General features: G+C 36.3%; 1 protein-coding gene across 1 annotated transcript in view; it reads right to left on the bottom strand.

Annotated features, from left to right (window-relative positions):
• MALRD1 (MAM and LDL receptor class A domain containing 1) overlaps positions 1-22,962 on the bottom strand; it is a 792,972-nt gene that overhangs the window by 252,255 nt on the left and 517,755 nt on the right. Inside the window, exon 30 of the mRNA XM_043564232.1 lies at positions 15,644-15,827. Within this exon, the coding sequence (XP_043420167.1) occupies positions 15,644-15,827 (184 nt within the window). The remainder of the gene's footprint in view (positions 1-15,643; positions 15,828-22,962) is intronic.

Here is a 22,962-nt window from a genome sequence, read left to right as displayed (position 1 = left end):
ATAACGGTTTAATTGGTCTGGAATGAGGTCTGGGTAGAGATATTATTTTAAGCTCCCCAAGAGATTTTAGTGTGCCGCCAGGGTTGAGTGCCACAATCACTGATGCATTTCACAAAAGGAAGTAAAATTGTTTTAGCAAATTCAGCAAAGAAGAATGAGAGAGAAAGAGCAGGGCAAGAGAGAACCACAAAAAGAGAAAAAGAGAAAGGAAAGAAAACAAAGGTTTGCCTTCTCACAAAAACACAGTTTTCATAGTAGACTATGTCTAACATTAGCATCAGAAACAATGAGAAAAAAGGCTATAAAATTACGCAGGGAGAGGACTGATTTCTGGACATGGGCTTTCTGGGATCCTGGACAACTGGAGATTCTAAATTTTTCAGGTCATCTGATCACAGGCTACAGTTGACCTTTTGTACAAGGACTCCACCTGCCTCACAGCGCATATGTCCAATTGGTCTCTTGAAGACATTCCATAACTTATGGGCAAGTGCACCCCATGCCTTCCAAAAGCTGTATTCCACTCAACTTCATTTCAAAGTACTTACAATATTTAATATGTACTGAGATAATATTCAATCAATGACTCAACTCATAAAAGTATATCTAGGCGTAAAATAGCTCATGCTAATGATGATCTAGAGATATATTAACAGTAGTAACAGATCAATTAGTGAATAATAAAATGATGAACTTAACATTTTCATTTCTTTTTGGTTTACTTTCTTTGTTTTATAATTCAGTCAACATATTTAGCTTTAGTATAGATTAAAAGAACCTTTTAATACTTTGGACTATGCTTATATTTAAAGCAATTAAGAAAATGAAAGCATCACCCTTCCAAATGAATTCCTATGAGTCCTTGATAATCAGGATAATCACCTAATTCCACATTTTAGTTTCCACCAGAGTAAGACAATTAAGAGAATTCTAATTAACCACTAAGAAATAAACAACTAAAATGAAACCAGGGTGTTCCCTCAGTGCAAAGCACAACAAATTAAAAAATAAAATAGATCACACTACTAGGAAAGTAAAATGTACCAGCATGTTGTAAAAAAGAAAACAACAACAACAACAACAACAACAACAACAACATGGTGAATTGTTTGGGTAGGGAACTTGGGAAAAAGGAATAACAAAATATATAAAGCATAATAAAAGACAAAATATGGTGATGAAGAAGTATGGTGCAAAGACATTTCAATATAAGCACTAAAATATAAAGATGAAAAACAGAAAACCATGAAGAACATTTTTAATTTCAGAGTATTTCTTAAACTTAATGACAAAAGCAACCTATAAAGTAAAACCTTCATTAAATTAAATTCAACTAAATAGAATAGAATTAAATTAAACCAAGTAAATGAAATGTTCTCAGTGAAAGTTCTATAAACAATATGAAAAGACAATTAAAAGCATGAAAAACATGTTTAGTATATATCTTATAAAATGGTTTATATAATCAGTGAAGAAAGAGCATGTCCCAAATAACACAAGAAAGCAAACAACTAAATAGAAATCTTTGGCAAGGAAATGAATGGGCAATTCTCCTCTCTTTCTCTTTTTCTTTTTCTGATTTTATTTTTTTATGTCAATCATACCCCAATAGAGTGGTTTATTTATTTTTTGTAGATCTTTTTTTAAATATAATTTAGTGTCAAATTGGCTTACATACAACACCCAGTGCTCATCCCAACAAATGCCCTCCTCAATGCCCATCACCCATTTTCCCCTCTCCCCCACTCTCCCATCCACCCTCAGTTTTTTCTCTGTATTTAAGAGTCTCTTGTGGTTTGCCTCCCTCCCTCTCTGTTTGTAACTATTTTTCCCCCTTGCCTTCCCCCATGGTCTTCTGTTAAGTTTCTCAAGACCCACATATGAGTGAAAACATATGATATCTGTCCTTCTCTGCATGACTTATTTCACTCAGCATAATACCTTCCATTTCCATCCACGTTGCTGCAAATGGCATGATTTCATTCTTTCTCATGGCCAAGGAGTATAAATTATATATATAAACCACATCTTCTTTATCCATTCATCAGTTGATGGACATTTAGGCTCTTTCCATAATTTAGCTATTGTTGAAAGCACTGCTATAAACATTGGGGTAGAAGTGCCCCTATGCAACAGCATTCCTGTATCCCTTAGGTAAATTCCTAGTACTTCTATTGCTGAGTCATAGGGTAGTTCTATTTTTAATTTTTTAAGGAACCTCCGTACTCTTTTCCAAAGTGGCTATACCAGTTTGCATTCCCACCAACAGTGCAAGAGGGTTCCCATTTCTCCACATCCTCGCCAGCATCTGTAGTTTCCTCATTTGTTCATTTTAGCCACTTAGACCAGTGTGAGGTGGTATCTCAGTGTGCTTTTGATTTGTATTTCCTTCATGATGAGTGACGTTGAGCATCTTTTCATGTGTCTATTGGCTGTCTGGATGTCTTTGGAAAGTGTCTATTCATGTCTTCTGCCCATTTCTTCACTGGATTATTTGTTTTTCGGGTGTTGAGTTTGGTAAGTTCTTCATAGATTTTGGATACTAATCCTTTATCTGATATGTCATTTGTAAATATCTTCTCCATACCATCGTTGCCTTTTAATTCTGTTGATTGTTTCCTTTGCAGTGCAGAAGCTTTTTTATCTTGACGAGGTTACAATAGTTCATTTTTGCTTTTAATTCCCTTGCCTTTGGAGATGTGTTGAGTAAGATATTGCTGAAGCTGAGCTCAAAGAAGTTGTTGCCTGCTTTCTCCTCTAGGGTTTTGATGCTTTCCTATCTCACATTTAGGTCTTTCGTCCATTTTGACTTTATTTTTGTGTGTGGTGTAAGAAAGTGGTCTAGTTTCATTCTTCTGTATGTTGCTGTCCAACTTTTCCAGCACGATTTGTTAAAAAGACTGTCTTTTTTTGAATGGACAATTCTCAAAAGAAATATGAATGACCAATAATGAGCATATTGGTTAAAAAAAGACTTAACCTCATTATTAATTGTGTATGCAAATTAAAACACTGTATCAATTCACTTACTAAATTAGAAAATATTTCCTGGTCAAGAAATTACGAAAAAGGAAAACAATCTTGAGGGAAGACAGGGGGGTTTAAGAAAGGTTTAAGGGGATGACTTACGGGGAGACACCCAAATTCTGAAAACTAAGCAGTAGTCACCCTTAGCAGAGAGCATATGGAGAAACAACAAAGAACAGGATGTTGTGAAGAAGGGTTTGACAATATACCTTTAAAGTCATAATTCTGTATGCTCTTAGGCTGAGAAATTGCCTAGTAGGAACTTCTGGTAGGCTATTAGGTCTCTAAACAAATACCCACTCCCTTCTTCTTCCTTAGTTTTAAATAAACACATGCCTTGGATTTCCTCATGGTTTGAACGTGCGACAATTTTGGCTAATTAGTTATAAGTTAAAGTGATATGCAATGTTTATAAGGAAAACTTTAAAAAATTTTTAAAGTTTATTTGGTTATTTTATTTATTTTGAGAGAGAGGGAGGGAGACAGAGAGAAAGGGAGGGAGGGAGAGAGAGAGGTGGGGAGCATGGGTGGGGGAAGGGCAGAGAGAGATCCCAAGCAGGCTCAGCACTGTCAGTGCAGAGTGACACAGGGCTTGAACCCACGAACCATGAAATCATGATCTGAGCTGAAACCAAGAGTCAGATGCTCAACTTACTGAGACACCAGGTGCCCCGTCTTTTAAATTACGCTTGGTATATGCTCTTTGCCTCTTTCTCCACCTTTTTTTTCTTCCCTGCCAGCTGAAAGGTACATATAAAGACTAGAGCTAAAAGTGCCTATCCTGAACTGTCATCTTCCCCACAATTCTCCATAGACCCTTCCCCCCCTTCTCTGTTCCTACTGCATACTCTAAGTCGATAATGAATAATCTATTCATCTGTGTACTATACTTCAACACTTGTCTATGGGAAGTATTATGTTAATATTCATTGAATGAGTGATTTGTTGCATGAACATTCTAAGAATACATTGTCAATGTGCTCCCCATGGACTTATTGTTTACCTCATTCCCTTCATGTGATGATTCCCTCTCATCCAAATGGTCACCAGGCTGGGGTCCCAGTAGGCTTATGTATACCATATGTCTGATGATGGTCATTTGACACAAGCTCAGTCAATCAGAGTCCCCTAACAGAGAACTTAGAAATATAACTAATGGGTTTCTGCAACAATTATGAAGTATAGTCATGTGTTCTGCCTATGCATGGTGAAGCAGAGAAAGCTGGTTCCACAGAGTGAGGGCAGTGAAACAGATGTACAGAGAGATGCAGTTAAGAGACAAGAGGCCCAGAAAAAGCACAACTCAAGATCCCTCTTCAATCTTGGTTTTAGAATGTTCCTGAAGCTGGACTGTGTTCCTGATCTTGGGTTTCCTCAGATTCTTCCTATCCTTAAATAAACTCCCTTTGTGTTTAATACTATTGGCAATTAAACTAGACCTAATTAACCTAGAGACTTCCCAGAAATTATCATGAGAATGTATAAAGACCAAAAGACCAAAAAGCAAACTAGTGGAAAGAAATCCAAACCACACTTGGTTTCTTTTGCTGAGCTCCTTCCTGACCTTTGAATCAACAATTTAAAACTTTGTATTTCCCAAATCCGCTGAGGCAACTCTCCAGACAATTGGTGTGACTTATTTTGCTCAAATCCTTCAAGAACCCATTCTGTATTAAACATCTTTATTCCTTTCTTAAAAGAAACTATGTATGTGCAGGGGTCTGGATTGACCTTGGCACCCACTAGGTGTCCAGTATGTACCAGTTTCCTTTTACTGTCTCCGTTTTTACATATGCAATGCATGTTTCTGTAGAACAATGGAGATTGTATGCAAGTGGCCAGTGAGGGAATTGGGCCAATACAACACAGAAGTAGTGTTGATTCCTACATGATTTTCTTCACTGATGTCTTTGCCACCAAGGAGGTATAGCAACACAGCTGAGCCAGAGAGCCAAGAAAGGATACAGGCTGTTCAGCAAGTTCTTTACCTAGTCCACTCATTCTCCACATGCTCTCTTTTGGAAGTACTTATGTATTGCATAGTTTTCCCAGTCTTTGGGCACTTTTTCCTTCTCTCCAAAATTAAATGGTCTTAATGTTTAAGTTTATTTATTTATTCTGAGGGAGAGAGCCAAGAGTGAGTGTGCATGAGTGGGGAGGGGCCGAGAGAGAGAATCCCAAGCAGGATCCATGCTGTCAGTGCACAGCCCAACATGGAGCTTGATTTCACGAAATGAACTGTGAAACCATGACCTGAGCCGAAACTAAGAGCCTGACGCTTAACCAACTGAGCCACCTAGACACCCCTTAAACTTCTTTTATACCACCCTTCCATCACGATTTCTGGCTTGCCAACTCAACCCCCTTTTGAGGTAAAGTAATACATTTACTGAAAAGTTCCTCTATTATAATCTTAAAATGCTTTATGCTGTGCTAGTATTTTTATTATGGTTGTTATTGTTTATATTAGCAGTCTACAACTCAGTTACCTATGCTTACAGTGGCTTGCCCCAATCCTATTTTCCCATAAGTCCTTTTTCTCATGCGATTATTCAAAGTATGAGGTTTTTCAGAAACTCATATATGCCTCTGTGTATATGTGTTCCATCAAATAGACAAGAAATTTCGTTTCTAGCCTTGGCTTAATATATACATACAAATTTTATTGAAACCTAGTTCTTTAAGTTTGATCCAATTAAGTTTCTTGAGTTCTACCTCTATTTGTTTAAAGTGCACCTGTAGCTTGTATATATATTTGTAATAATGTTTCAAAACTGAAGAACATACCATTCAACTGAGTAATATAAAAACTAAAAAAGATTTATCATTAATGTAAAATGGACATCTTATTGATATGAATATTAATTTTGAATAGAAAATAATTGTTAAAATATAGTTCAGTAAAAATTGAAGTGCCATATCATCATAAATACTCTATGCAATGGTCTTACTGACCAAGATATTAAATGTGGAAATGTTCATTGTAATTAAAACAGATTCTAATTAGAAACTACATGAACCAAGTATAATGTTAGTTTTCAGATTTATAGTGGCCTTAATAGGGGTATTTCAAAGGATATTTCAACCATACTGAAATGTATGCTCAAATAATTATTTTTCCTTAATATTATGAATGAATCAAGTTATATCATTGTGCCTGGATCATAATCCAGTATAATCACATCAATTATAGTATTTAGTTTATTGCTGTGATATGATTATAATCACAGCTTTAAATATGGACCTTTTTTGACAATGGAACACTAATCTTATCAATCATACTAAAAGATAAATATCTGATTATTTTCTAGATATGTAATAAATGATTTCAATATAATATTGAAGTAACTGGATCTATCCATGTTTTTGATTTTTTTTAATTTAAAATAGCTGATTAAAAATATAATAAACTCAATTGCATAGTTCTGTGTTTAAAAATATGGGCATGGGACCAAGAACAAGAATCTATGCCCTGATTTTACAAGAAGCAAATAAATCAGTTCTAAGGCTTATTGAAGAACTATGTTGGTGGTTGACTGTGACAATGAAGCGTCTCTCCTGAGGCCTTCTCAAATCAATTCAAGCAATAAAACAAAATGAGGGCCATAGCCGGCAATGATTGGGAGCAGGGGGTTGGTTCCACAAAGACTCTCCACCTCTTGGTTCTGAATTTGGCTTAGTGTCAACTTTTTTCCTCCTGACTACTTTCCCCACAAGTCTAGAGCCAGGGTTGCTGAAAGTTCTTTCTTAAAATATTTAGAATATTAGAATTGGAAAGGTAAGTATTCTTCTTTTTTACATCTTCAGCTTGAGAAAATCTGCAAAGGATTGATAGCTTGGTTGTGATTTCTTTTTGCTCATTAGTCAAGCCACCACAATCCTCAGGATGTAACCTCAAAGACAGAAACGTATCTGCTCCCAAGGTTACAATGTTGGACAACCCAATGTCAAATACAACCCTACATATGTATAGTATAATTCTATGATAGCTCTAGCTATAGAAGTATTCCCCTCTGGAATACAGGAAATCACATGGCATGTTAGGTAAGACTAAGTAGATTATAGGACACACAAAAAAAATAACCCCCAAATATCAGAAACACCATTTTTAGAGGGTCACTTAGTATACATATCTGAAAAAAAAAAGTGTGAGAGACTTTCTCCTGGGACCAGGCAGATGGAGACAAAACATGGGGAAAATAAGGCCTCCTCTACCACAGCATTAGGAGGGAGACCCAGAGGGTTGTCCACCAGCTTGTAAACACCTCTGCTTGCAAATGACATGTCACTTACTGAGAGCACATTGGCCACCTGTTTTCACATTAATCCACATACCCAGAAGGGTCTGGGAAACATGGGAAGAAATGGATATTTTGCAAACAGTAAATAATCTCCACAACAAACAATGATAGGCTTAAAAAATCTGTAGTCTTTGTTTATAAGTCAGCAAATTGATATCACTTTCTGTATCGATGAATAATCAAAAATTTTGAGTCCATAAAAATCAGTTACCTTTATTCGACTGAAGAATCAAAATGATGAGTTTTTACATTATATGGCATATATTAAATAAAATACACATTTATATATGTCCATGTTACTAATACTGATAATTTAAGTTGGAAGTATATAAACTATGACAAAATATCTTAAACTTTGCCCTTCACACTTTTTTAAAGTTTATTTCTTTTGAGAGAGAGAGAGACAGAGACAGAGACAGAGACAGAGAGAGAACAGGAGGTGCAGAGAGAGAGAGGGAGAGAGAAAAAATCCCAAGCAGACTCTGCACTGTCAGCGCAGAGCCTGAAGCGGGGCTCGAACTCCTGAACCGTGAACTCATGACCTGAGCCACCCGGCACCCCCACACTTTTTGTTTTTAATAAAAGATATTTGCAGGAATGTGAAGTATTTACTTTAAATAAGGCTAATTTTTCCATTTAAGAAACAATGGGCATTTTACCTAGCCAATAGATAAAGTTTAATTTGAAGTACCAGGTTTAAAGATATGATCTGTGCTGATATAAAGAGTATATTTAACAAATCTGGGGTATTTACCAAGAGGAAATGAAAACACTAATTTGAAAAAAATATATATGCATCATTATGTTTATTGTTTATTATTTATAATAACCAAGATATGGAAGCAGCCCAAGTCATCTATAGATCAATGGATGAAGAAAATGTGGTATACACACACGAAGACACACACACACACACACACACACACACACGCACGTGCTGGAATATTAGTCATAAAAAGAGAATGAAATCTTGCCATTTGCATCCACATGGATGGACCTAGACAGTATGATGCTAAGTAAAATAAGTCAGTCAGAGAAAGACCAATACCATATGATTTCACTCATATGTGGTATTTATAAAACAAATGAACAAAGAAACAGAAGAAACAAACAAAACAAAACAAAACACAGGCTTTTAAATACAGAGAACAAATTGCCAGAGGGGAAGTAGGGAGGCAGATGGGTGAATCATTACGTTGTCCACCTGAAATTAACATAACACTGTATATTAATTAGACTTAAAGTAAAAGTCCAAAAAAGAGAATGGGATTAGCATCCCACCCCTCTCCCCACCAAAAGAGTATATTTAATAAATTTATGTCAAATCTTGGCAGAAAATTTTAGCCTTAGACACAGAAGATATGATGCAGTTATAAGGAAACCTAGAATAAAAATAGGCAGATATAATCAGATAAAGAAAGAACTGCCTTGAACTGGAACTGGTTTAGTTTCTATAACATTTGTACATCAGGTTTACTTTCTTTTCCCTCCCCCTCCTTATTGATTTTTTTAATCCAAAATAAAATAAGTCCGTAACAATAAGAATTTGTTGAATATTAAAAACTTTAAAAACAGGTTTTACAATGCTTTAAGATACTTCAATTAGTGTTACTGAAACACTCCTATTAGCTGATATGCTTGATATTATATTTTAAGAGCATTTGAAATTATAGAGAAGGTAGATATGACAGGTCCAGGGTGACTGCTTTTACCCCTAAGGCATTTATTGTGATTTTAGTAATATTCCATGCTGTTATGGCTCACTATAGCTAAGGTCCTATGCTGTTAAGCATCAGTAATGAAATCTACCTGTCTGGTATTAGTTATTACAACCTCTGGGTACCTCAATTTTCTGGCATTTTACTGAAAATTAAACTAAATACAATGGTGATGATTATGATGATAATCATATGCTTAGCACTTATTGACTAGTCAACATACAGAGTTTCTCCTCAAAGCTCTTGGCATATATTAATTTGTTAAATCCTCACAATTACCCTACAAAGTAGGTCTCATTTTTATTGCCATAGAGAAACTGAGGCACAGAATTGATAAGCATTTATTTAAGGTCACAAGGCCAGTAAATGGCAGAGACAGAACTTAACCCTAGGAAGACCGACTCCAGCCTGCTTGCTTACCTCCCGTACTGTCAGAAGATCCCCAGTACAGAGCAGGCATTTCTGATGACAAACTTCTGAACGCTGAGACCCATTGCTATCCCCCTACCCTTTTTTCCTTCTGCTCCAGCAATGTGCTTTTCTCCTAGTAAAACTGCCTGGCAGGTCCTGAGGCTGAGGAATGCTTCGCTGAGATGTTTGCATGGTCACCTCTTATTTCATTTAAGACCTTGTTCTACTGTTACCTCCAAAGAGACTGTTTCTTACCATTCTAGTCAGGGTAATAATTCTCCCTCACTTTCTGCCTGTATTATTCATAGCATCTATAATCACATGACACAATATTACATATAACTTTATTTATTATCCACAACTGCCACCAGAATGTAACTCAATGAAGCAGAAACTCGCTCTGATCTGAATTTTCACACATATACCAAGATTTGAGTAAATGGTTTCTATTAATCAACCTGTCTGCCCATCAATCCAGCCGTCCGTCCATCCATCCTTATGTTCCATGGTGCTCCAAATTATCTATCCATTAGTTATTAAAAATGGGTGGCTTTTACATATTATATTAGGGTGAGGTGTTTAATTATTATTATTTTTTTACTCATTGCCATCATGGCTTTCTTTTTTTTTTTTTTTTTTCCTTTTCTTCCTGGAAACATATACTTTAAAAGAAAATTGTTTGAGATCTAAAAGCAACACTTGCAGCACTCATATGTTGAGCAGAAATACAGCTTTTCATCTAAACTAAGTAAAGAAGGTTAAGTTTTGAAGTCAAACTCTACAGGCTTCTGTTTATAGATTTATGTATTCGTGAACTTTATATAGAGCAATCACTGTTTTGTGATCTCCCGAGTTCAATTTGAATCCAGAGTAATGCTGCACTGAAATCATTATCATCAAGCCACTATTTTTCACTCCAGATCAATTACTGTTTAAAGGACACTTAGGAGTCATACATACAGTTTTTGAGGGGAAAAAAATGAAAGGTGTGAAAGTGGTTATAATAAAAAAGAAAGCCTTTTCAGGTTTCTGTGAAGACAATTCACTAGACATCTAAAATTATAATGTTGCTGGCTTCTCTTACTTTACTCCCAAGGTATTTCCTTCCATTCACATTGAGGATTATTTGGGGAGCATGATGTGTTTTGCTCTGTAGGAGTTTAGAGAAAGACAGAGTAGCTACTATGCTACTGTCTACTTAGAAGATTTTATTGACTTCTGGAAGCATTTTCTATTCCCTAAATTACTCCTTCCTTTTCCCTGAACTAAAATCTGGTCATCATTCAGTTGAATCTTCTAGATATTTTAGTGAAAAAGGCAACATCTTACACTGTTATTGGCTTCCACCTTAGGTATGAGGTTTATGAGTTTCTTGGAGACAAATCACAGAGCAGTCCAGGCAATACAAGGCACAGGGGGCATATAGGGAAATGCCCGCAGTCAAGAAAGGGGCACTGAGAGGAGAAATGGAAAATCAATAAAGCCAAACACTGTATAACACATGCATTCCAGCCCTGTTGTGAGGAGATGTTCATAGTACATTGCACAGAGTTTTCTGCAATCCTAGAAATCGATAAATGTTTGCTGAACATGTGAACAGAACAGAACCAGATCTTAAACGATGATACAAAAATTGTTCTGCCTAAAACAATTATCAAGTCTTCTACTCTTGTTGTTCCTTTATACTTTCAGCTAACAAATATTCGGTGTTTACAGTATTTCATGCATTCTTGAAAGCACTTTGCATAAAGTAAACAACCTAGTTCTGTGAGAGGTCTATGAGACGGAAGCAGTATTTTTATGATTTTAGAGATGAGAACAATGAGACAAAGGAAGATCCTGTGATTTGCCCCAAACCACAAAGCAGATAGCAAGAGGGAAACCTAGATTGCACCTAGAGGTCTTGAAGAACAGGCTCCCCAGATCTGACATAAATGCTGCTTAGTATTCATGCTAAACTCTGTAAGTATTGGCTGAATGATTATACTTAATAGGTAATATTCTGCTTGAAAACTGAGTAACTATTTAAATTGAGAATTGACACTTTTATAATTACAACAATGGACTATTTCTTTCCCGTCTATATAAATTTCATTCCTACTTCTCTCTTCTATAGAATGGCAGTTTCATTTTATCAGACTTTGATTAAAAAATACCATTTTAAATCAACTTGAATTTAAAAAGAGGAGATATCAAGTTCATAATCTGTCACTTGTTTTTCTATGAATAAGCTACTTGCTTCCTTGTTCCCTTATCCAAAAAGGAGATACCCTTCTTAATGTGTCCCTGGACGGACCAAAGACTAGGACTAGGCCTATGCTCTTGCCATATTTTTCTTTTTAGAAAAACACAATAGATTTGATAGTAAATTGAAGATAGTGCCATGATGTATTCTGAATGTAAAGAAATAAAAAATAACACATAGAGCTTTATGTGGGCCATGTACTAAATATTATCTAATAAATTGAATTGTAAGTTTTTGAATGGAAAGTAAAAAGTAACTATGAAGCTCAAAAAGTTTTATTTGCGGGTAAAGTAGATAACCACCAAATATAAATATAAATATAAATATAAATATAAATATAAATATAAATATAAATATAAATGCCATATATATCCTCTAACTCCTTCCACACCCACTTTTAATCAATTTTAAACTTTGTTCTCAATTATTCTGAAACTTTAAAAATATGCATAGAGTCTAGAGTTGTCAGATGGTCCCAGGAAAATCTCAGAGATAGTCTATCATGATCCTGTCAATTTGCAAACGAGAAAACTGAAGCTCTGTAACAACGTAGCTATAGTTAGAGGATTATTGCTAACCCCCTGAAAAAGACTGTAAGTCTATAGAAGCTATATAAATCCATAAGAACATATGGTGCCTTGCTTTCTGAGATTTTTCTAGCTTGTCCCCATTCCCTACTTTGATGTGGGTCTCCTCTTCCCTTCATTTTTCCCTAGTCTACTCAGTGCCGTGTCTGCTCCTGTTTTCTTTGGTTGGTTTTTGAGTGTGAACTGCTGAAATGAAAGAGACTCATGGTGGCTCCAGTTTGAGAGTTCATGGCGTCAACTGCTCCAACCCCTCAGAACGTACCACAGAGCCCTCGGGCCCACTCATTCTATAAGTGAGTGACACCCTCCAGTTCTAGCTGTTATTCTCAAACCACCTGGCTGCATTTTCCAGTGAATAGCCGCTGGCTCTTTGATGATCCCCCTGTTCTCCCTTACAGACATAAACACTACACAAGTCGTGTGGTTGGTGGTGGTTGGTCCCTATTTGCTTGTATACTGGGTTGGTAGGGATGCATTTTCACTTAATTTTGTTGTCTATGTTTTCCGCGACTCACTGATTAGGTGGTCTGTTTAGATATTCGAACTTGGGAAAATCCCAAAACTACTCTGCCACCATGACGACCACCACCACCACCACCACCATATCCCCGTAACTCTCCTGCTTTATATATTTTTTAAAAACTTCACTGATTTATAATTTAGAATTTACATACCATTAAGGTCACCTATATTAAGTTTACAATTTAACAGCTTTGGAATATTCATGAAGTTGAGCAACAATTGCCATAAAAATATAGAATATTGGGGCGCCTGGTGGCTCAGCTGGTTGAACGTCCAACTTTGGCTCAGGCCATGAGTTTGGTTCATGAGTTCGAGCCCCACACTGCACTGGCTGCTGTCAGTGTGGAGCCTGCTTTGGATCCTCTGTCCCCTCCTCTCTCTGCCCCTCCCCCACTTGGACGCACACACTCTGTTTCTCTCTGTTTCTCTCTGTCTCAAAAATAATAAACATAGAAAAAGAAAAAAATGTATTTTCATCATCCTATCAAAAAAAGGCCATATTCATTAGCAGTCACTCCCCATCCTTTTTTCCTTCAGCCCTAAGCAATTACCTCTACGCATCTGCCTGTTATGGATATTCCCTCCAAATGGTATCATATAATATATGCTCTTTCGTTAGTGGCAGTAGGTGGCAGGAAAACAAATATGACGTCATGCTTTAAGTTCTTTACTTTAAATGGCAAATAGCAACAATTCCATGATAGACTTTATGGCAACATGTTTGCATATGATTTGAAGTCGGTTACCTAGTGCGGGACAATAAAACACCATTTGAAAATATAGCATGGCCAATACGAATGGTGGCATAACTGTAACTATAAAATGTGATATGTAAGTTTCACTATGTATCTGGACTATTCCAAGCACGTCACATATACGAATGTATTTGACATTCGCAGACATTTATGATGGAAGTACTACCATTATCATCTACATTTTATTGATAAGGAAACAGAGGCAAAGTAAAATAAAGAAAGCCACCCAAACTAGTCAGTGGCAAAGCTGATCCCAAACATAGTTTGACTCAAGTCTCCTAGTTCTTAACCACTCTTCTATAGTGCCTGAGTTGTAGGTGTTTAGTTAAATGCCATTCTCTTCTACATTGGGGATAATGTCGAGCAGTTTAGGGTAACATATTCTGAGTAATTGATATTTTACTGGAAAATAATTTAAACCTAAGTGGACAAAATAATCATAATCTTTGAGTTCCATAAATATTCTTTCAAACTTTCCTATAGTGCCTTTTTCTTCTATCTTAACTACAACATAATTTGAAAGCCTTCATTATCTGTAGCAGATGGGGCTTTAATTGTTTTCAATAAAGCAATGGCTACTTTGTCCTAAAACATATTTGATATACAACTGACCATATTTAAATACAATTGGTTACCACTGACCTCTTTATTTTGATGACATAGAAAGAACTATAGACCTAAAAGAAGTTGACCACTAAACATAAGATATTAAAATATTTCTCAGTAAGCTCAGCATTAGATTGAGTTGCACAAAATTAATTATAATCAAGTAAAATCTCATAGGACTTTACAAGAAAGGGGTAAAAATAGTGCAGACTTCATGAAACTGGCAAAGTTGGAATAATAACTCTCAGATTTCTTCTGTCCTGAATCAACCCATCTAATAACCATTCTGCCTCCCGTGGGAGGAAAGGAATCTCTCCTGTTTAATAAAAGCTTCTTTCTTTCTAAAATCTTAGAAAAGGGAATTGAAGATTTCTTTTGAAGTTACCAGAATCAAGAACTAACTAAAATAGAAATTTAGCAAATTACTAGGAAGGTGACTGGCAAAGAGTGGAGGAAGCACACTCTTCTAGAATAAGCAGATATCTTCTAAGATACATTTTCACAATAAATGTTCAGAACCTCATTCTCTGTTGTCCAGCACCCTGTTCCAAACATCCCCGAGCCCAAATCCCATCCCCTTCTTGATGTGCACGCCCAGAGCTCTGTGCTCCCTAGATCACCTGGGATCTTTGACACAGCCCTGCTCATAAAAAGAGCAGCCGCTGTAACATCACCAAATACCGAATCACACTTTTGACCTGCCTGGGTGACATGATACTTTAACGTGAGAGCAATAATAAAATTAAACAGTACTCAAGGTTAGCTCTCAGTCCCAGGAGCTCGCCTAGAAGTGAATCAGCGTCGAATTTGTTGGCGGGGTGCACTACATGGCACTATTTTGGAAATCAGATGGAATAGTGCCTTCTCAGAAAGAACTTTGCCAGTTGTGAAATTGTGCAAGTGAATTTATAATTATTTTTGACATTTTCTGGGTAGTTCCGTAAAGAAAATCTAAGTATAGTTATACTTCACATTTGGAAGTGTGATAAATGATAGTCAAGTTTTTCAAGTTGCTGTTCACTTGCTAGAGTAGCATTTTAAATATCCAAAGCCTTGCTCTCACAAGTTCTGCCTGAATTACACCTGGTTGAATTCATTTCGCATGCATCCACTAAGTGACAGCTCTCTGACAAGTTTTTACTAGTTCACTTCAAATTCATTTGGATAAATATATGTAAATATTAGGCATGCACTTTAAATCGTGTTGAAAAATAAAGGCAACAGGGAACACTTCTACATGACGGAAAGTGGATGGTCTGAAAGGAAGAAAGGAATCAAGAGCTCGGGCGGTTGCGGAATGGGGAAGCAATCCTCTCTTAACATGTCAGTTCGACAATTAGGAGATTATCTCTTTCAATTGATTTTTATGGATGCACCAAATATACAAACAGCAGGACATTTTATAAATGAGAGGATAAAATGGCTGGATGAGGAAAGTGGGTCCAAATGGAAACGAATTCCAGAAACTCACCAGTCGTGCAGTTTTCAAATTCAATGTCGTCAATCGCGGCTCCTCCTCCCAGATCCCTTGTTCTGATGCCTTGAAATAGGACTTCAAAATTCCTTAACTTGCCTAGCAGGATGACTGCCTTTTGCCAATGATCACCGGAGTTCTGCTCACTTTCTTGCCACACTTTTGACAGTCCTTTCTCCGTCTGAAGGGAACAAGTTTGCATCAGAGAAAAAGAAGAAAAAAAGCCCATCGTTTAGAATGGAAGCATTTGATCAGTGAAAACTGGTGGAAAAACAGACACTGGAACCCTGACACTTTCCACAGTTTTTCCTAGCAGACGTACTGGTAACTCTGTTTGGGTGTTTTCAGAGACACCATTATCTAAAAGTATCCTACTCAGTCCATTCTGCCTCTCCCTTGTATGCACACAAGCTTCTCGATATCTGATGGGATCTGAACATTTTACAGAAGCCCTGGATTTTAGCTTGGGATGCTCACCCAAACGTCTATTCATATTCTGTAATTATTTAGACTGCATCGCCCTTCAAAGAGCTGAAATAACTTACATGCGCAAAGAGAAAAAAGAGATGAAAGGAAGAACGTGTGGGAGAAATCATTATCCCTGATGATATGACAAAGGAATTATGAAATGAGCAATGGTGGCAAAGTGATGATTTCTAAGATCCGTAGGATTTCAAAAATACTATTATTTGTTATTTTGGCTTAAAAAAATCTATTATAATATGATTGCTATGTGAGCATCAAGTACAACTATCTCTACACCACATTTTTCACTTGCAAAGGAAAAATAAATTTTCTGAAAAAATTATATAAGTATCTCCTCTGAATGTTTAAGGTTGGTTTCATTGTTCTTTGCTATTCTGGGCCTAGCTCCTCCTGAGAATTAGATGTTTTCATAAATCATGATGATGGACACATAGCAAAGAAAGAAAGAAATAAACCATACATTTACTATATATAGCATTATACATATATATACAGACACACACATCCATCCATCTATCCATTCATCCATCCATATATGATTATGTTTATGGTTACCCTCAAATAATTACTACCTCAACATAAAGATGTATTGAGGGGAATGGCAATCAGAAAATCAAGCAAGCTGTTCCAACAGATTCATAGCAAACAGCTATGAAATACATAATATACAGGGTTTTTTTTTAATATAGGCTAAAGAAAAAGAGAAATATTTGCAAAAAGAAGATCCAAAGGAGTTATATTTTCATAGGTTTGTGCTTTTAGGGCACTAATGTTGATAAATATGGCTGACACCTTGTTCTGCTGAGGGAGACACAATCAAGCAGTTCCTCCTCGGATGAATTACAGAGAAAGTGGAACCACGTATCAGTTAATACAAAATTAACCTTGCAAAAACAACTAACGGTGTGTAGATAGATCTTTGAACATCTTTTCCCAAAAAGATGACAAATCTTCACACCCAGAGACTCATGTAACTTTTGCCTTGAAGGGGATGGGAAATTCACACCTAATTAATGGAATTTCATATCTTTTTTGATGACTAAAGAAGAGAAGTCTTTTTAAAAGTTAATCTTTGAATGTCAACGATGTGTTGGTGATGTGGAATCAAAGGAATGATTAGTTAAATTAAAGATTAAAGTAGAGGGGGACTGTCTGACACATAGCAACATAACAGCCATAGATATTGATAAAGTCTGTCTTAATTTACAAACTCAATTCACTTTGCTAATATTTCCTATTAATCAACTTCTAAAGTTTCCAGCGCTACTCATTAACTACGACAAGCCCCCAAAGGGTTTTCCACAAATACCATCACAGAAGATTGTGTGATCACTTTAATCAATAACATAAAAACCATTTCTTAAATCTTACAACTGACCTTCTAATAAAAAAGGATATTTGAATAATATATCCATTAGCATTTTATGTAGGAAGAAATGAAAATGAGGGTGAATTCTTTTGAAAACCAACCATGGATCAATCTAATGGCAGGTTACTGGAGAATATCATTCTAATATATTTACTATTATTTCACTTTAAGTATAACATATCAAATCTTATGCACATAATTATCAAAATTATTCATCAAAACGTAAAATAGAGATTTACTTATTGACCTATATGTCCATTTATTCATTTATTCAGCAAATATTCGACGTTCACACATACTGTAATGTTAGATATCAGGAATAAAAAGGTGGAAAAATAAAGACAGTCTAACCTGTGGAGGTAAAGATCTATTATGAGAGAGTCATAAAAATGACTTACTATAAAAGGGCAATATAAATACAAATTTTATTTATTTAATATATTTATTTTCCGATATATATCAATATATACCAGAATACTTTCTAAAAAATTTTTAACATTCATTTATTTTTGAGAGACAGACAGATCATGAGTGGGAGATGGGCAGAGAGACAGAAAAACACAGAATCCGAAGCAGGCTCCAGGCTCTGAGCTGTCAGCACAGAGCCCAACGTGGGGCTCAAACCCATGAACTGTGAGATCATGACCTGAGCCAAAATTGGACGCTTAACTGAATGAGCCACCCAGGTATCCCAGAGTACTTTTTTAAAAAAGAAGTTAAATATCAATTTAATTTTTGTTCTACACACATTGTTTATTTATTTAGCTAATATTCTTATTTTAATTGTTTCTAAATTAAGAAATGAAAAACCTCTGGCTTTCAACTCATGACTTTGCCACTGGCCAAAGATTTATCTCATACATTCATTCATAAGGATGTTCAATTCAAGAACCCAAGGCAATAAACATTAAAAATGATTGGCCACGCTAATAACAGTAAAAATAGACATTAATACAACAATGATTAAATTATAGAAATCAAAGGAATACTCTCTTCTTCTTATTTAGCCTTTTACTCAACTTTGAACTGATATTCCATGTATTACACATATTGACTCTTTATCTTATATATTGCATATTTGTTATGGCAATGTATTTGACCGCATATTTTATGTTAGCGTTTCCCTTTTGTGCTATGAAAAGAAAAGTAGTAAGAAATACTAAAATGATAGAGTACCTTCAAGATATACATTAATAAGGTATACCATTTAGAATATTAGTTTCAGAGGTTTGAGGTGAATATATAAAATTTTCCTAGATATTAGCCATTTTTTCAAAACCCATGGATCAACAAATTTCTATCAGCTGACACCTTTTTCTTTTTTTTTTCTTTTTTTTTTTTTCTTTTTATTATTTTTTTTCTGAAATTTATTGACAAATTGGTTTCCATACAACACCCAGTGCTCATCCCAAAAGGTGCCCTCCTCAATACCCATCACCCACCCTCTCCTCCCTCCCACCCCCCATCAACCCTCAGTTTGTTCTCAGTTTTTAACAGTCTCTTATGCTTTGGCTCTCTCCCATTCTAACTTCTTCTTTTTTTTTTTTCCTTCCCATCCCCCATGGGTTCCTGTTAAGTCTCTCAGGATCCACATAAGAGTGAAACCATATGGTATCTGTCTTTCTCTGTATGGCTTATTTCACTTAGCATCACACTCTCCAGTTCCATCCACGTTGCTACAAAAGGCCATATTTCATTTTTTCTCATTGCCACGTAATATTCCATTGTGTATATAAACCACAATTTCTTTATCCATTCATCAGTTGATGGACATTTAGGCTCTTTCCATAATTTGGCTATTGTTGAGAGTGCTGCTATGAACATTGGGGTACAAGTGGCCCTATGCATCAGTGCTCCTGTATCCCTTGGATAAATTCCTAGCAGTGCTATTGCTGGGTCATAGGGTAGGTCTATTTTTAATTTTCTGAGGAACCTCCACACTGCTTTCCAGAGCGGCTGCACCAATTTGCATTCCCACCAACAGTGCAAGAGGGTTCCCGTTTCTCCACATCCTCTCCAGCATCTATAGTCTCCTGATTTGTTCATTTTGGCCACTCTGACTGGCGTGAGGTGATACCTGAGTGTGGTTTTGATTTGTATTTCCCTGATAAGGAGCGACGCTGAACATCTTTTCATGTGCCTGTTGGCCATCCAGATGTCTTCTTTAGAGAAGTGTCTATTCATGTTTTCTGCCCATTTCTTCACTGGGTTATTTGTTTTTCGGGTGTGGAGTTTGGTGAGCTCTTTATAGATTTTGGATACTAGCCCTTTGTCCGATATGTCATTTGTGAATATCTTTTCCCATTCCGTTGGTTGCCTTTTAGTTTTGTTGGTTGTTTCCTTTGCTGTGCAGAAGCTTTTTATCTTCATAAGGTCCCAGTAATTCACTTTTGCTTTTAATTCCCTTGCCTTTGGGGACGTGTCGAGTAAGAGATTGCTACGGCTGAGGTCAGAGAGGTCTTTTCCTGCTTTCTCCTCTAAGGTTTTGATGGTTTCCTGTCTCACATTCAGGTCCTTTATCCATTTTGAGTTTGTTTTTGTGAATGGTGTGAGAAAGTGGTCTAGTTTCAACCTTCTGCATGTTGCTGTCCAGTTCTCCCAGCACCATTTGTTAAAGAGGCTGTCTTTTTTCCATTGGATGTTCTTTCCTGCTTTGTCAAAGATGAGTTGGCCATACGTTTGTGGGTCTAGTTCTGGGGTTTCTATTCTATTCCATTGGTCTATGTGTCTGTTTTGGTGCCAATACCATGCTGTCTTGATGATGAAAGCTTTGTAGTAGAGGCTAAAGTCTGGGATTGTGATGCCTCCTGCTTTGGTCTTCTTCTTCAAAATTCCTTTGGCTATTCGGGGCCTTTTGTGGTTCCATATGAATTTTAGGATTGCTTGTTCTAGTTTCGAGAAGAATGCTGGTGCAATTTTGATTGGGATTGCATTGAATGTGTAGATAGCTTTGGGTAGTATTGACATTTTGACAATATTTATTTTTCCAATCCATGAGCAGGGAATGTCTTTCCATTTCTTTAAATCTTCTTCAATTTCCTTCAGAAGCTTTCTATAGTTTTCAGCATACAGATCCTTTACATCTTTGGTTAGATTTATTCCTAGGTATTTTATGCTTCTTGGTGCAATTGTGAATGGGATCAGTTTCTTTATTTGTCTTTCTGTTGCTTCATTGTTAGTGTATAAGAATGCAACTGATTTCTGTACATTGATTTTGTATCCTGCAACTTTGCTGAATTCCTGTATCAGTTCTAGCAGACTTTTGGTGGAGTCTATCGGATTTTCCATGTATAATATCATGTCATCTGCAAAAAGCGAAAGCTTGACTTCATCTTTGCCAATTTTGATGCCTTTGATTTCCTTTTGTTGTCTGATTGCTGATGCTAGAACTTCCAGCACTATGTTAAACAGCAGCGGTGAGAGTGGGCATCCTTGTCGTGTTCCTGATCTCAGGGAAAAAGCTTTCAGTTTTTCCCCGTTGAGGATGATGTTAGCTGTGGGCTTTTCATAAATGGCTTTTATGATCTTTAAGTATGTTCCTTCTATCCCGAATTTCTCCAGGGTTTTTATTAAGAAAGGGTGCTGGATTTTGTCGAAGGCCTTTTCTGCATCGATTGACAGGATCATATGGTTCTTCTCTCTTTTTTTGTTAATGTGATGTATCACGTTGATTGATTTGCGAATGTTGAACCAGCCCTGCATCCCAGGAATGAATCCCACTTGATCATGGTGAATAATTCTTTTTATATGCCGTTGAATTCGATTTGCTAGTATCTTATTGAGAATTTTTGCATCCATATTCATCAGGGATATTGGCCTGTAGTTCTCTTTTTTTACTGGGTCTCTGTCTGGTTTAGGAATCAAAGTAATACTGGCTTCATAGAATGAGTCTGGAAGTTTTCCTTCCCTTTCTATTTCTTGGAATAGCTTGAGAAGGATAGGTATTATCTCTGCTTTAAACGTCTGGTAGAACTCCCCTGGGAAGCCATCTGGTCCTGGACTCTTATTTGTTGGGAGATTTTTGATAACCGATTCAATTTCTTCGCTGGTTATGGGTCTGTTCAAGCTTTCTATTTCCTCCTGATTGAGTTTTGGAAGCGTGTGGGTGTTCAGGAATTCGTCCATTTCTTCCAGGTTGTCCAATTTGTTGGCATATAAGTTTTCATAGTATTCCCTGATAATTGTTTGTATCTCTGAGGGATTGGTTGTAATAATTCCATTTTCATTCATGATTTTATCTATTTGGGTCATCTCCCTTTTCTTTTTGAGAAGCCTGGCTAGAGGTTTGTCAATTTTGTTTATTTTTTCAAAAAACCAACTCTTGGTTTCGTTGATCTGCTCTACAGTTTTTTTAGTTTCTATATTGTTTATTTCTGCTCTGATCTTTATTATTTCTCTTCTTCTGCTGGGTTTAGGCTGCCTTTGCTGTTCTGCTTCTAGTTCCTTTAGGTGTGCTGTTAGATTTTGTATTTGGGATTTTTCTTGTTTCTTGAGATAGGCCTGGATTGCAATGTATTTTCTTCTCAGGACTGCCTTTGCTGCGTCCCAAAGCGTTTGGATTGTTGTATTTTCATTTTCGTTTGTTTCCATATATTTTTTAATTTCTTCTCTAATTGCCTGGTTGACCCACTCATTCGTTAGTAGGGTGTTCTTTAACCTCCATGCTTTTGGAGGTTTTCCAGACTTTTTTCTGTGGTTGATTTCAAGCTTCATAGCATTGTGGTCTGAAAGTAAGCATGGTATAATTTCAATTCTTGTAAACTTATGAAGGGCTGTTTTGTGACCCAGTATATGATCTATCTTGGAGAATGTTCCATGTGCACTCGAGAAGAAAGTATATTCTGTTGCTTTGGGATGCAGAGTTCTAAATATATCTGTCAAGTCCATCTGATCCAATGTCTCATTCAGGGCCCTTGTTTTTTTATTGACCGTGTGTCTAGATGATCTATCCATTTCTGTAAGTGGTGTATTAAAGTCCCCTGCAATTACCACATTCTTATCAATAAGGTTGCTTATGTTTATGAGTAATTGTTTTATATATTTGGGGGCTCCGGTATTCGGTGCATAGACATTGATAATTGTTAGCTCTTCCTGATGGATAGACCCTGTAACTATTATATAATGTCCTTCTTCATCTCTTGTTACAGCCTTTAATTTAAAGTCTAGTTTGTCTGATATAAGTATGGCTACTCCAGCTTTCTTTTGGCTTCCAGTAGCATGGTAAATAGTTCTCCATCCCCTCACTCTCAATCTAAAGGTGTCCTCAGGTCTAAAATGAGTCTCTTGTAGACAGCAAATAGATGGGTCTTGTTTTTTTATCCATTCTGATACCCTATGTCTTTTGGTTGGCGCATTTAATCCATTTACATTCAGTGTTATTATAGAAAGATACGGGTTTAGAGTCATTGTGATGTCTGTATGTTTTATGCTTATAGTGATGTCTCTGGGACTTTGTCTCACA

The sequence above is a fragment of the Prionailurus bengalensis genome, chromosome B4 (assembly GCF_016509475.1).
Source record: "Prionailurus bengalensis isolate Pbe53 chromosome B4, Fcat_Pben_1.1_paternal_pri, whole genome shotgun sequence".
Classification (NCBI taxonomy): Eukaryota; Metazoa; Chordata; class Mammalia; order Carnivora; family Felidae; genus Prionailurus; species Prionailurus bengalensis.
Note: the sequence above shows the minus strand (reverse complement) of the source record. Positions and strands in the feature narration are given on the sequence as shown.